The 16401-nt window shown below is 43.9% G+C and overlaps 1 protein-coding gene across 1 annotated transcript; it reads left to right on the forward strand.

Moving 5' to 3' along the window:
• The first annotated feature begins 6586 nt into the window (after positions 1-6586).
• On the forward strand, positions 6587-15542 carry ITPRIPL2 (ITPRIP like 2). The gene has a single exon (XM_078665247.1). It carries the CDS (start codon positions 6869-6871, stop codon positions 8351-8353), a length of 1485 nt encoding a protein of 494 aa, XP_078521373.1. The 5' UTR covers positions 6587-6868; the 3' UTR covers positions 8354-15542.
• Positions 15543-16401: the final 859 nt, after the last annotated feature.

The raw sequence follows: 16401 nt of genomic DNA on the forward strand, positions 1-16401 counted from the left end.
GAACCGGTAATTTCGTTCTGTGTTCAAACCCCATTTTGTGCCCAAAACAGGATTACAATCTGGGTGCAAACACTGGATGTTTGTTCCCACTATTTGCTGTAAATCGTAGAAGTAAATAGTGCTCGAGTCTGAAACTAATAGAGCACGGGTTCTGTTTGCACATCTCAGAATGGGGAATAACTTGTACTATTAGCACTTTATTACCCTTTCGGTGGAGTGAAACTCGGAATTGGGCAAAATGCACAGGTACAAAACTGCACCCAGCGCTCATGCAGGTTAGGGAGTGCAAAATGTTTATCTATATTTTGCAGACACAGTGTGACCCTGACCTAAGCAAATCTGTAATCTGCATTCTGCATCCATATACCGATCTATATTTTTGTCTGTGCGCCCTTTTTACAGCATGGGGTGAAGATCTGTGAAGGGTTAAGACTAGAGAGGTCTGTGTATGCAACACATGGAAGCTTGACTGAAGGGTTGTGTACAATGCAATTTGACTTGATGAGGCGTCAGTGGCATTGAGTCAATGGCCTCTCATACTTGTACTTTGGTGTTTTGTGTGGTAAATATCACATGCAGTAAATAACAAGCATGTAATGGCTCATGTGGACCACAAATGTGGTATTTCTTAGAAGTGATAAACAGCACATTTTTGTGAACACATGTTCATATATGAGTCAGTAAATGAATGCTCTATTTACCCTGACATGTAGTAATTACCACTACTACGGCTAATCAGACCTTCGTGGGTGACTTCAATCTCCACTGGGGCTTTCCGCAAGACTCTTCTGCGAATTTGCTGGCCACCTTCCTCTCTGCAAACAATCTTATCCAACACTGCACAGAATCAACACACTCCAAGGGCTCAATCCTGGACCTTGTTATTTCTAAAGCAGGCATGCTGTCTATCGCTACCCCCATTCATGTAGACTGGTCTGACCACCTCCTCGTCCCATTCTCTCTTCACCTATTACACTCTATAACTCTTGGCCAACCTAAGAGGGCTACCTCCTGGTTCCGTGACACAAAAAATATTGACGTGGTTCCCTCTGTGAATCAGCTTTGCTATCCCTTCCAAGGCTAGACCCGAACTTAGATGCTGACGAACTCGCCTCCCAATGCCTCACAGTCCATGCAGTCGAAATCAACAACGTCAAACCTCTCCAAAGCAAAAAGAAAAGGCCCACTCCCTCAGCACCTTGGTTCAACAAATCCCTCTATGAAGAAAGGAAGCACCTAAGATCCCTGGAGAAACAATGGAGGCAAGCGCCCTCCACCAACTGTTTGGCCACGCTTCGTTTAGCAAGATCCAAGTACCACAAGCACATCTTCCTTGGGAAAGCGTCGCACTTCAGAACCCTCCTTGACTCAGCCAAAAATAGACCCAAAAAACTATTTGATCTCATCAAGAATACTAACTGCTCTCCCCCAACCTCCAAGTTGGAGGATTCTACAAAGAAAGCAGCGGATTTTGCTATATTCTTTGACGAAAAATTGAAATCACTTGTGGATCAGGTCGTTCATCCTACCCCTCCAGAGGAGCGCAAATCCTTAGCCGTTTGGCAGAACTTTTACCCCATCTCTGAAGATGCCCTCAACTGTATCCTCGAAACAAAGCCTTCCAACCATTCTCTTGACCCCATCCCCAGTGCCATTGCCTTCTATACCCATTCTCTTTCCTATTGGACCACTCTAGTCAACCTCTCCCTCTGTCAAGGCTCCCTTCCTGTCTCCTTCAAAACTGAGCAGGTCACCCCTCTACTTAGAAAAACCACTGCTGATGCAAATGACCTCAACAACTTCCGCCCCATCATTACCCTACCCTTTCTTGCAAAGATCACAGAAATATGTGTAGCGAAACAACTCTCTCGTCATATCAAGGACAATGATCTTCTTGACAATTTTCAGTCTGGCTTCATCCAAAACTGCAGCACTGAAACAGCCCTGCTGCAAGTGATTTATGACGCGCTGCGGATACTCAATTCGAGGGGGGGGTCTTGTCTTCTAATTCTCCTTGACCTTTCTGCAGCCTTTGACACTGTCAATCACAACACTCTCCTCAACACTTCAGCAAAGAATGGGCATGGAGGGCACTGTGCTTAAATGGTTTGCGTCCTTCCTCTCTGATAGATCCCAAATGATCAAAATAGAGAATAGTCTTTCATCTCCTTTGGCGGTAGGTCAAGGTGTTCCTCAAGGCTCTATACTTGCTCCCACATTGTTCAATCTCCATTTAGAACCACTGGGAAATCTCCTAAGTAAATCCGGTATCCACTATCATCTCTATGCAGACGACATTCAAATCTACCTCAAGGTTGCCTCCACTCACGTTCCCTCCATCCTAAGCTCTACTCTCGACTCCATTCAAAACTGGATGTCAACTCATCAACTGATTCAGAATCCCTCCAAAACTGAATTCCTCCTCCTCTACTCCTCACTTTCTCCTCCCCCGGTTCAATCATGGATGGATCAGATGAATCTACTTAACAATAAACCCATCATTGTCGACAGCGCAAAATCCCTTGGTGTCATACTCGACAAAAAACTCAATCTAATCTCCCACATCAATTCCATTGCAAAGGCTGCTTGATACCAACTGAGCCTTCTTTGGGGAATTCGTCGCTTCTTCTCGGAGCAAGACCTTAAAACCCTGGTTCAATCGCTGGTCCTCTCCAGACTGGACTACTGCAATTCCACTGTTTAATGAGACAGATAATACAAATAAGGATTGTCTCATTGCCCCAGAAAAATGGGTGGAGCATTTTAGTGGTCTCTATGCAGAAATAAACCCTTCATGTTTTCTTTCTCGAGGTGAGACCACACAGGCCGTAAAAATTATTTTTACCGAGGAAGAATTACTGGAGGTAATTGAGTCCACTGCAAAGGGGAAAGCTCCGGGCCCGGATGGGGTTCCGGCGGACTTGTATAGTTCCGATCCGAAGTACTGGGCAAAGATTTTAACTTCTGTTTTTAATGCAGCTGCCAAATTCGGCCCCCCTGCTTCCTGGGGCAAAGCAGTTATTGTCCCAATTTTCAAGAAAGGTTCGAGAGAAGGCCGATCTCACTCTTAGACTCGGCTGCGAAAATAATGGGAAAAGCCGTACTAGAGCGACTGACAGACTGGTTGGAAGAGAACTCTGCCATCTCGGACCTGCAGTATGGGTTTAGAAAAGGAAGAGGTACCGCTAGCCAATGTCTTAATTTACACCTTGTCATAGGGAAATACACATTCGCAAAGCAGGGGGACATACATTTAGCATTTATGTACTTGTCCACTGCTTTTGACCTTGTTAACCGGCAAAAACTTTGGACTTCCCTGTTTGACATGGGGCTGGATCCTGTATTGATATCCTTTCTAGCAGAAATTCATGAGAACACCAGTGCAGCAGTCCGTTATTACGAGAATGGGAGTCTGACTGATGCATGGCCAGTAAAGCGAGGGGTAAGGCAAGGGTGCATTTAAGCGCCCTTGTTGTTTACGCTCTACATAAACAATCTGGGGGACGCATTAATTCTAGCATGTAAAGATATCCCGAGAGTTGGTCAAAAAAAGATCCCGGCTTTATTAAATGCGGACGACGCTGTCTTAGTGGCAAGAACGGCAAGAGGTTTACAATCCCTTTTAGATTGTTTTATTAATTTTATGGACTCTTTAGATTTGATAACCAATTTAAAAAAATCACATGCTATGTCAGTAGGTGGAGGGCGGGCGAAAAAGGCATCTTTTTTCTGTAAAGGGCAGGAGCTCACCAAAGTACCTACCTTTCCGTATTTGGGGATTGTCTTTGATGACAGAAGGTCATGGGTTACGCAGCGCGCATTGAAAAAGAACACATTAGCGAGGGCCTCAGGTGCCCTGCTAGGTTTTGCCAAACGACTGGGCTGTAAGCCACTATCGGCTATTATGAAAATCTATAATGTATAATGTGTACCCATGGTGTTATATGGGAGTGAGGTGTGGGGTTATACTGATGTGAGTGAGATCCAAATTATAGAAAACGTCTTTTTAAGAAAAGTGTTATCGCTCCCTCAAACTGTAGCTACTTTTAATGTACATGAAGACTTAGGGGCTGGCTATATCTCAGATCAGATCGCCGTGGCCCCGTTGCTGGGGTGGCTGAGAATATGGGCGCAGCAAGCTCCGAATTTAAATCAAATAATTATTCAAGATTGTTTGTCCTTAGATAAGGCCTTTGCTATTCCCTGGATCCATTATATTAAGACCCAAATGGATTCAATGGGTAGCCCTGACCTGTTCACGAATCCTAGGGCCTTAAGTAAAACGGCCATTAAAGCCGTACAGTCCCAGTTCCTGAACAGGCTAAAGCTACAGAGGGAAGGAGAGGAATTGGTAAAACCTTCAGTGAGAAATGTTGTAATGCTAAGTATGGGGAGAGACATCCAGCCGTACTTAACTTACATAAATAAGCCGTTCCATCTGTTTGTGCTATTAACACCATCCGCTCTACGCGTTTTCCCGCTGTGCGCTGACTTTTGCGAAAACCCGCGGTTCATGACGAGCTCAGCTCGTCATGAGGGTACGAGAGGCGTAACTGTCATGAGCGTCGAAGGGGTTAAGGTTTAAGCATAACATGCTTCCATGGTTGTTATCTTTTCCAAAAGATTTTGCTAAAAGTGGGACTTTGGGGACTTGCCCATGTGATAATTATTCTGAGCAAAATATGCTCCATATGATCTTTTTTTGTAAGTTTTATGTATTGCATCGTAAGAAATGTATTGTGCCACTACTAAGGGGCTGTAATTTCGAACAAGTTAGACCGGCCCTGACCTATCTACAAATGCTTGGGTCCGCGGTGGTCTGTTTTGGTGTGACGAGCTACATTACAGGGGCTATCAGATGTCGAAACAAATTACTGCCATCGTAATTCGCCCATGCCAGGCCCCTTCTTGCATGGACATTTTTTAGCATTTGAAAATTGATACTGAAATGAGTATTTAGATGAACTTTGGATCGTTCTGTGGGTGACAAACTGTTTTTATTCTATTTATTTATTGTGTAGCCAATTGTATAGTATTGTTACATTGTAACATATTTAGTGGTGCAAGTTGTTTGTATGAAATTATGTAATTATGATTAATTGCTGAATGAAATACTGTTCTGTGCTTTGATGGTTTTAATTTTTTTTAACCGAATAAAGCAAATTTTTGACTTTGACCTGTCCCCCCTTAAATCTGTTCTCTATTCAGCAGCTCTTTTCATTTATGGGGCCAAAAGAAACGACCACATCACACCCATGTTATCCACCCTCCGCTGGCTTCCCATCAAGGCAAGATCTATCTACAAGTCTGCCTGATTCACCCACAAAGCCTTGCACTCCTCCTTTCCTCGCTACCTGGTGAATAAACTGAAACTCTCTGGAGGCTCTAGACCAGCACGTTATGCGGAAAATGTACTGCTTGAACCTCCCACTTTCAAGAAGGAAAGATCGATGGCCCAATCCTTTTCAGACAACGCGGTATGAATCTGGAACTCACTTCCGCCTCAGCTCCGGACCACCACCTCCTCCCAGGCCTTCAAAACTGACCTCAAAATTCTCATCCTTCAAATACACTCCCAAATTTAATTCACGCCCTCTCTATTATCTGAAGGAAGACCTTCCATTATAGAAAATTCTATTCTCCATGACTATTGAAGTGCCTTCCCAGTGTGTTCTTGTGGTTTGAGTGTCTGCCATGTATTGCAGTATTATCCTTCTGCTTGTGTTTGGTACTCTTTTGTAACATGCACACGTCACTTTTCTCCTGTAACACATTGTTTGCTACCTCTTACATTTTATTTGCTTTAGATACTTGCACAAGTGCCACCATTGCCTACGTAACGTTTGTTCTTGTGTTTGAGTGTCTGCCATTCATTTATTGCAGTACTATACCTCTACTTGTACTTTGTACGCTTGTGTAACCTGCACACGTCACTTTTTCCTCCTGTAATGTACCGTTTGCTACCTCTTGTATTTGTTTGCTCACGATTGTCACTTTTGCCTCATGTAACTTAACGTTTGCTTTTGTAATTTGTTCACTTGTAATTTTCTCCTCATGTATCAGAACTGTTTCTATTGTGAAGGGCTCTGACACCTTCGGTAAAGAAAGTCCGCGCTATATAAAAACGCATAAAATAAATAAAAAACTCATTTCAGGGCTCTGACTACATCTAGATAGGTGCAGCGGAAGAGACTTCAATGCGGGACGGCTCTGCCAAGGGAGTAGGGCAGAGTGTAGATCAGTTAGATTCGCAGGGCTGAGGATGCGGAAGTTGGAGCATATAATAAACGAGCGAACAGCACAAGTCAGCTGCCAGCTTTACTATTACTACATGGAAAGTTTGATAATGTGAACAGCTAGCAAGGCAAGTTGCCAACCCAATCCGATTTCATAAAGCAATGCGCGAGGTATTAGAGGCAACAAGTAAGGAGTTTTAAAAAGAAGTAACTACAGTGAGTTCAAGCAGCGGAACTGCCCAGCACACTCCGAACAGCCTGGCACAGTAGTAAATAAACGACATACAGTGAGCAGAGCATCCTAGGCGGGGTTCAGCCTCGGCGGCTCCCCACGCCCCCTGCAGCCCCTGCCCTCCCCGGAGGGATGACACAAGCTCCGGCTGCTCTCCAGTCCCAGACTTCGGCATTTCCTCCCAGCTCAGGGGATAAGTGACGCGGCGCCTTTTTTCCCGCGGAAGAGGAAGTTTCAAAAACTGCCACAGAGCTCGGCAGCCGCCGGAGGAGGGAGCGCCCGCCGCCGTCTGTGCAGCCCTGCACCCTCCGCCCTCGCAGGACCAAGGAGGATCCCTTCTCGGCGCGAGCGAGGCTGCCATGCCGCCGCCCCGCGCCCCTCTGCACCGAGGCACCGCACCATGCCCGCAGCCTACTCCCTGAACCTGCGCGTCTTCTGGAGCCTGGTGCTGTGCCTGAGCGCCGGGGCCCTCTGCCTGCTGCATGGCCTGCGCAAGCAGGGCGGGGAGCGGGACCCCGCGGCCGCCGGCTCCTCCTTCCCTCTGCTGGGGGTCTCGGCCCTGCTCCTGCTCTGCTACCTGCTGCTCCGCCACTGCGGGCCCCCGACGTCCAGGGCCCCGGCGCCACCACCGCGACCACCTCAGCCCGCCCCCGCCGTTTACCCGCCGGCAGCCCGGAGGGCCCTGCTGGAGGCCTACTATGAGCAGCGCCTGCGGCTCTCCCCGCACCTCCTGGGGCACAGCAAGGCCCACGTGCGGCAGGTGGTGGGCGCGCTGCTCCGGGCGGGCAAGGCGCGGCCGCAGGAGCCCGGGCTGGGCCTGCGCGGGGACTTCGTGACCGTGGGCAGCGCCTACGAGCAGCACAAGGTGTGCAGCCCCGACGGCTTCGACGTCCTGGTGCCGCTGCGGCTGCCCCCGGGGCTGGTAGCCGAGCTGCAGCGGGGGCCAGACGGGATACTGTGCAGACTCAGCCCCGCCCCGCGCAGGCCCGAGGCCGCCTCAGCGCACGGACACTTCTGCGCGGCCTTCTGCTCGCCCACCTCGAACGGGACGCCCCTGCTGTGCCCGGCCCTGGTCCTGCGCTGGTTCCAGCAGCGGATGCAGCGGTGCCTGGGCCTGATCCGCTTCCAGTTTGAGGAGCGCTGCCACATCCGCCTGACGGCCGGGCCCGAGCAGCACCGCCTCACCCTGCACATCCTGCCCCGCTCCGACTACGTGTGCTGCCACCTCTCCATGGCCGTCCGCCTCATCCCGGCAGTGGGCCTGGGCGAGGGTCTCTTCCTCACCGTGCAGCCATGGCCACAGGGCCTTTTCCTCCCCGCCCACTCGAGACCTTCTCAAGCCCGCTGGGACCTCAACCTCTCCAGGCTGGAGCAGAAGCTGCTAGGCTGGGCCCGGGAGCAGGCCCCCGCCGACTCCTGTCATCTCAAGTGCTTGCAAATCATGAAGGGGGTGAGGGACTTGACCTGCCAGGCCATTGAGGGGCACCTCTCCGCACAGTTAACGTCTGCCCTCTCCTCATACACTCTCAAGACCGTCCTTTTCTACCTGCTGCTTCGAGGCTCTTTCCAGGGATGGGCTGAAGCCTCCCTTCTGGAGAGGCTGGAGGACTTCGTACTCTTCCTCAGTCGGGCCTTGCAGAGGCGGGCTCTTATGCACTTCTTCATGGGTAACAGCAACGTGCCCGAGGTGCTGGCCCTACCCAGGGCCCTTAAGGAGGCATCCCCTGTCAACTTGCTGGCCGACTTTGACGATAGTCTCCTCGAGATGGCTGCCCTCCGGCTCCTGGACACATGGTCTCGGATTCCTCAGGTACTCGAAGCCCTCAGTCATCAGCGATATTTACCAAAACTCCCTCCTAGGTGCCATCATACTAGCACCAGCTGAGAAGCTCTCGAATGGCACACCAAAGAGAGGCTTTAAAAAGTGCTTGGGTGCACTCTAAGGCTCCTTTTGTCAACTTGCTTGTCGATTCGGATGCCAGCCTCGCATATATGGTTGCTCTCCATCCTTTGGACTGTTTGGATTAGATTTCTAGGTACTGACACTCAAAGCATGCACTTATCAGTAGAGGTTGCCGAAAAATAAGTCACGTTATCACCAGCTAAGGGGCATTCACGAGAGAGCAAAAAAATAGCACAAATAGGGCAAAGGAACTAACATTTTGGACCAAAAGGACGTTGAGGAAAACAACATAATGGTGAATGAGACGCCAGGAATAATTTGGGATAAAGGAAAGTAAGTTTGACGTGTGGCAAAGGCACTTAAAGAAGCAAACGAAAATAGCGCAGCAGTTACGTACATTCTTATGTTAAGCACATGGCACAACGTTGATTGCTAGGTAGACACTTATGAGAGGGAAATATAACGAGTACCATCGGGCAGCATGGCTTTGAATGCCAATTTTCGAACAAAGAAGCATTGAAGGAAAAATAACTTAAGTCACGTGCTGCCACGTGCTTTTCAAGGACCAGGAGAACGCAAGGAAAAATGACATTGCATCACGTTTTCATAAGCATTCATTGGTATAAACGAGCCTATGGAAAAGCAACAGTACAACGTATTGGCATGTGATGCACACAGCTGCGTCTCTAGAAGCAATTTTTGGGGGAGGGGTGCACATTGGGCAAGTGATAAAACTGGCGTGGCCACCTACAAAAGGCAGTCGTGAAGTGCGTCTTTATATACACACAACTTGAGAGATCATGATGTTTGTGCACTTCTGAGTGACGGAACGGATGCAAGGGGGAGCAGGCATGGGCAGATGCAGGATGAGAATGTTTTTATTGTTTTTCTGAAGAGTATTTGGGATGATTCTTCATTGAAACCTGTAGGTAGCCCCACTAGATGTATCAGTCGTCCAGTTTATATATATGTGTGTTCATGTTTGCCTAAAAAGTTGAAATCTGACTTTTTGTGCATATATCTGTAGATGTCAATGTATGTAGTCAGACTTAAACGCTTTAAGCTTACAGAGTACCTGTTCTTCTATTTTTCCATTTCAAGCACTGGGTATATATAAAAAATGATTGACACAATATTGGTGCAATGTAGGCCGAAAGAAACAAAGGAAGGAAAACTAGCAGATCATAATGACATGATTGATATAAAAAGCGTGATAGCAAAATACTACGCTGTATGCCCAATATTGTGCGTAAAAATTGCCTTTGCTTGGATCGGATACGGGCCATACGTTGCAACTTAGAAGATCCACCCTTCTGAGTTGAAGCCCAGCCATTTTTTTTACTGGGTTGAAGTATGTTTCTTTATGGAAAAACCAAAGCAATAATACTAAAATGTACGTTCATGGTTTGTAGTTTGAGGATATTGCAGGTTATTTCACGGTTAGTTTGTCATAGTATGTTTATATAACGCTTTTAATACCAAAGGAATCGTTTTCAGGGACCCACATGTCACTGTGCTTGGGTACAATTGTGCATTATACAGTTCTGGAGTACCTTGAACTAACTCCTCACCGTGGAAGGTATTGCAGGGTGCTATTAAAATTTGCAAGTGCTACAATGTTGTATATTATTTGAGTAGTAGATTTTGTTTTACAATTGAGTATATTGATGAATGTAATTTCTGAATTTTGTTAAGTTTTGTGCAATAATTGATCACAGAAATGAAAAATAATTTGTACATTGTATAATTGAAAGAAATAGCACTTTATTTCGGGCAGTGATTTCAACTGTCAAACCTTTTGTTCTGACTCGCAGACATTTTGACTCCGTATTGATGGCAGTGAGCTAACTTGAAATGTCTATGTATTGCAGTCGAAAGTGTTTCAACAATACTACAGTGTTACAAATTACCTCACAGAAAATACCTTGAGTTGAACGGGGGGGGGGGGGAGGGGGGTGTTACAAAGATGTGGGTTGTGGTGTCTGCAATGTCTTCAGGTCCTCATAATTTAAGTACCACTTTCAAGTTTAACTAGAAGATAATTATCCGGAAACTAAGTTTGACATCCTGAGGCAATAGTGTGAGAAGTAGGTCATGGCAGTATTCTAGATCCATAAAGCTAAGGTGCTCTTTCTGACGTGCTGTTTTTTTTTTTTGCACCACATATGTGTGTGTTTCTTTGTTTTTGTTAACCTTTTAAAGTCTACAGTTATTTTCTGTTGTCAGTTGATTGGTGTAAAAAAATTGTACTATGCTGTTGAACTCGGGGTTTGTGGTACATGGATGTTTCAGAGACTAAACGATGGCTTAAGATATGATTTCCCAATAAAAAGTGCCTTGGTTCCTATATTGCTAGGGGATACATATAAAAGAGTACTGCAGTAGAAGTAATGTAATCTATTGGTGAGGTTAGACCATCACAGTGCAGCTGATTGTCAGAATGGTGTATAATGTAATGATGTGATAGACCCACCCAGGCAGCCAATTAAAATAATTATTCCTAACACACAGATTCTGCATGGTGCCCAGCTGTCCAGTTTCTGTGTTCACAATTTGCTGTGTTTGACTTTTTAGAATTTTTTTTATTGCTTGATCCAAAGTTTTCCCAGGAGATACTTCCATGTATTAAACGCCTTCTACATGCGAAGGAACCTCGCGGGAGTTGCTGCAGAGCCCATCTCACATTCTTAAATCATTCCATCTAGTTAGATGACTCACCTTGAGTAGAAAAGTGATCCCCTCTTGTGTAGTAATTCGAATATGACACTTGTTGTTGCCCCCATTTTATGCACACACTTATGTGCACAAGCCTTTCCCCACAGTCTGCATTAAGGTACGTTTTGGGGAATGTATAGAGAATGAATATTTTTTGTTTTTCTCTGCACCAAAAGACCACCCAGAAGCTTACCATTGTTTATGAGAGAATGAAAACACAATGTTCTCATGTGAAAGCCTGACCACCATGTGGGACAAAGCCCCTGTTTAATCTTTGCAAACAAGCTAATCCTGTTTGTGCAGGTTTCTTGGTTATGTAGATAGTTAGTGTTTCCTGATACTGAGAGGTGCTTTTGCATAGCTTCTGCTTTCTTGGTGACCATTTCTATTTTATGTTTGAGAGGAAGAATGTATCCGGATGGAATTACACACATTTGTGTTAGTTGAATATATGGAGTTACTTGCTTTGGTATTTTGTTTTATGCTGGGCACTTACTTCCTTATAAGGCCCCTTACACTAAACATACCAGTGTGAAAATACTTGCATCCTTGTGGCTATGAAACTTTGTGCATTCTTGCAGAACAAGTAAGTTAGTCCATAAAAACAATCCTGACTCTGGAGTCATCCATGTTAAATTACCTCTACTGTGCTGAATAGACCGGCACGTTCAAAGAAAAACAGTGTTGTTTTAGGCTTTAACTTACAGGTGTTGTTTTCAGCTGCACTGCATAGAGGCCACATTTGACTTTCATGTTATGACTGGCCTAGGCATAAACAAGATTGTGCTTGAAGATTATTGTAATGCTTTCTAAAATTAGAGTGGACTGCCGTTTTTTCAGTTCAGACCGAAGGAACAGTGGCTTTAGTAGTAAAAGGCATGCCAACTATGCAATTCAAAACTTGAATTACCTTCTTAATGCCATGCTTTCAGACAGGTTATTTGGAAGAGTTAAATATGTTGTCTGTTGCTTTTTCTACCTAAAACCTACTGACTTATTCTTAACGTGCAAGAAAACCTTTTTGTTTTTGCAAGGAGTCTTCTGTATTTTCCCGCTCTAATAAAGGACCCGCTATTAAAAAGATATTTGTGGCACATTTTTAAAATCTTACAGTTACTTGACTTTGGACAGTGTTTAAAAACTGTAGATGAGTGGTACCTGCGTTTTTTTTATACGTTTATGTCAGAGAATTGTATCTACTCTAGTGGGAAGAAGTTTACCATGTCAATGACAAAAATATACCAGAGTATTTGTGTGGGTCCCACTCAGCTGCTATCTGGACTTTCTCATTGGCAAACACATATAACAGATATATATCTGTATAGTGCAAATGGAATGGGCCTGCAAGTGGCATCCACCACATATATTGGAAGCATTGGAAACAGGGTTTGCGAAGCAGGTGTCACTTTGAGAAGTCAAACCTGTATCTTCATTGCAGAAATGGTATTTGGTGGCATTGGTGTGTAGTAGCCCTTGTATGTATTCATTAGACTACTACCAACCAATACATGTTGATGCAAACACATTTTGCGTATTTAGCTATCTAAAACTATCGTAGTGCTAAGAAATGATCCCTTTCTCTTTTCTAAAAACTCATTGACTGTCAATTTTCACCACTACCGCTGAGAGGGTGTTGGGCACTTTTTTAGGGCCTTTTCTCTCAGTACTCTTCAGTATGCATAGGGCGTGCTGCTGAAACTTCGATCGAACGGCTCAAAGTTATAACCCTTCCTTTTACCGTCTGGTTACACATGTCTTGTAATTTTTGACCCAAATTATTTTCCATTGGATGTGTTTCAGACAGCCAATGTAGAATGAGTTGATAGTTGCTGGTTGCCAGTGGAGAAGCCGACTTTACGTAAAAAACTTAAAACATCATCACAATAAACTCCAGTAACATAAGATTTATCTCTATCCTGGCAGTTGTGTAATCTGGTAGGTGTTTGCTGCTGATGAAAACAGAAGGCTTCTTTTCTGTGTTTTTAGTAAGTTTTACAATCTAATATTCACTCGCATGTCTAGAAGATATTCAGTTTAGTATGCACAATGCTCTAGGTTAAGTAAGGGCCTGATTTAGAGTTTAGCGGAAGGGTACACCTTTGCAAATGTGACTTATGTTCCATCCACCTTATTACAAAATACATTAGATATAATGCACTTGTGTCAAAGCAGACGGGATAGCCATCACATTTGTGGTGGTAAACTTGTTCGTCATACTCTAAATCCGGCTCCAAGTCTCTGACCTTGGCCAGATTCACATAAATGTGCTCACCTAATGGACAAAAAGGATGCATATTCACATCGCTGATTCACAAACATGGAATTGGGATCATCTTTGTGGGGGAATCTGCTCCCAGGAGAATAAGATGGGCATTCTAGGGCATGTTAACAGGCCCAGTAATTGAACACCCACAAACCTTGATAGTTTTATATATTCACAGACTTTAAGCAGGCTTTTTGCCAAGGTCGGAACCTTTTCTAATCAGTGACAGGAGAGAAGTCTGTAGCTGGGTTGGCATTAGAGGAACACTCAAAATTGTCCGAGATGTTGGGGAATGTGTTTCTCAAGGGCCTAATATTTTCCAAAGGAGAAATAAAAAAAAGTTTTAAAGTAATTGCACTTTTATGCATAATATTCCTGGGCCCACAAATCTATGTCTTTGTAGAAACAACTGCATGTGAATAATAGAAGGTGCTGACGCTTCTTTGGAGTACTGTCTAAATTCTTGCAGAATTCTTTGAAAGTCAAAAATGTGCACACATAGGCATATACCTCTAAATGTCTAACTTTCTGGACCCAACTTGTCTTTTCCATTGGAGTTTTGAAGATTAAAATATTAACTTAACAGCAAGTGCTCCTGTTATAAAAAGTGTATGTTTCACTGGAGAGGCTCCATACAATAGTATGGTTTCTGGAATTCATTTGGCAGGATTAGGGGCTCATTTTAATACCTTGTGTTAATACTGCTCCCTGAAGGCATTTTCCTGCGTGAATTTTGCCAGGTAATGCTTGGCAGCTTTCATGTGGCCCAATAACTGCAGATCCTGAATTTGCATACCTAGAAAAGGGGGCTAATGCACAGTGGGCTGCATTGTGTATTGCAGGGTGTGTATGCAGGATGATTGGCACATTAACCGTGCCTTTATTAAGTACTTCGCATGACTTTACTGGATGGGCTGTTAGATTCATGTGGACCGGGAATGAGCCATCTGATCTTCTGTGTTTGAGGCTAGCTTGCAATTTAGTTGTAATTCGCAGAATTCCAGTACTGGGGATTCTACTCCTATTTGAAAATATCGTGAAGCTTTAATTACAAAAAAAATTATTACTGTCTGGAGCAAATAATTAGAATGCCTCTTTCCACAAAGTTAACATAGGCAATGTTCTGAGATTTTTCTATGCAAAATAGTAGCAGTATTTTAATAATATAGGCAATGTTCTGAGATTTTTCTATGCAAAATAGTAGCAGTATTTTAAAAACGAAGTTGCATGTTTCACCTATACATTAATGTGTTTGTGCAAACTATTCATTCATTTCAGTTGCAAAGGGGGACACCATTTTGATTCATGCACTAATTCTTATCTATTTATTGGCTTGTTAGTTCATTAGCTGTCAATAGAAGTACCACAAACAGATTTGTTTTCCTAATATACAAAAAGGATTTCCATTTTTGGAATACAAATTTTTTAAATTTTCCTGAATTGCCTTTTCTGTAGACCTCAAATTGTAACCAGACTTTGCGTAAACGTGAATTTCCTTTAGAAAGTTTCCAAGACCAGAGCGCTGCTCCCCAAACAATAACAGATGTCCATTTAGGAAAAATGTAAATTGCTTGCTTTCATGCATTCATTATGGGAAGCCCTTGGAAAATGGATTCACTGTTTCTCTCAATCTATTGATGAATTTATTTTGCTTGTTTTCTTATAATAGTTGTGGTGGAGGACCTACTGTTTGATGCCATTTCGCTTTTTTAGTATTTTCTGAGTATTGTTGGTGAGTACTTATGCATCCAGCCGAAAGTACTATTGTAGCAATTGCAAATAATTGTGCATTTATCTTTTGCAAATCTTTGCCAGTGACAACAGCAGTTGCTTTACCTCAGAACATGATGGTTTATTCAAAGTATACCTTTTATTTGGAGCTCAACTTTAAAATGCTTTCTGCTGCATTTTTGCATGTTCGCGAGTCAGCTGTATTGTCAAAGAAATGAAAAATGTGTACATAAGTTTCTTAAAAATAGTATGTATTTGTAAATACTTATCACCAGTTCATGGTACCTAGTTTTAAAAATGTTTAACCTATTTTATTCAGGGGCTCATTTGTAAAAGGGTTTTGCTTCCATGCATGAGTCTCTCTCTGAATCAATGTTTTTGTTAAAAAAAATGCACTTGTTTTAATACAAAAAAAATAGTATTTATAATGTTTGCCAGTATTAATAAACACAGTTTTGCAAATTGGTTTGAGTCTGAATAATGTTGATCGTAATGAGGACCTACTGTGTGTAGTTCTACAAAATCTCTTAGTAATAACTTTTAAATTCCCATATTGATGTACATGTTAACCTTCCTTCCAAGTGCATGGTTGCTTTCTTCATTATTTTGCTGTGAAACCATTTGGACAAATGAGTATTATAGCATGCCGCCAGAACATTTCTCCAGGACTTGGGTATTGTTGGGAGCACTAGTCAAGGTGAGAGTTTAAATCACTTCCTCTTCACTGATCCTGGCCTTAAATGCAATGCACAAAACTGTTATGTTACAATAATATAGAAGTACTTTGTATTCTGTTACTTACACGTTGGCATTACACTAACCTGTTGCTGAAAGATTGTCAGGGTTGTAGACCACCCACTGACGTTTCTGCTTAGAGCCCTCATGTCATCAAGAGATCCAAAACCAGTTCTGACTTATTACACAACAGTGTTTCCCATGCAGAGATATGTGAACTCTAGAGTTCATTAAAAGTTACTCAAGTCAAAGTGGTATGGTGTCTTCGCTGCCTCGTGCCTGATGTGACCATTAACCACAAGTTCTGGGAATGCCCCATTGTGAGTGGGAATTTGAGGGAGATCTGTACTGGCCATCATGAGGTATACAGCTTAGAGTGCTAAACTTGGATTACACAAGCATCCTAAGTCTGGCATGGTATTGGGCAGATTGCTGGACCTGCCGCATCCTGGCCAGATGCTCAATCACAATGAAATGGAAGGACCCTTCTCTGCTCGGAATATCCTGCTGGCATGACAGTGGTTTGCTGGGCCTTACGCAGAGAAGAGGTGAACGGATTGCACAAATGTCCAATTGCTGCTGTGTA

The sequence above is a fragment of the Lissotriton helveticus genome, chromosome 10 (genome assembly GCF_964261635.1).
Source record: "Lissotriton helveticus chromosome 10, aLisHel1.1, whole genome shotgun sequence".
Taxonomy (NCBI): Eukaryota; Metazoa; Chordata; class Amphibia; order Caudata; family Salamandridae; genus Lissotriton; species Lissotriton helveticus.

What these genes read in the sequence shown, in the direction of transcription:
- ITPRIPL2 (XM_078665247.1), top strand. Translation starts at nt 6,869, where the DNA reads ATGCCCGCAGCCTACTCCCTGAACCTGCGCGTCTTCTGGAGCCTGGTG.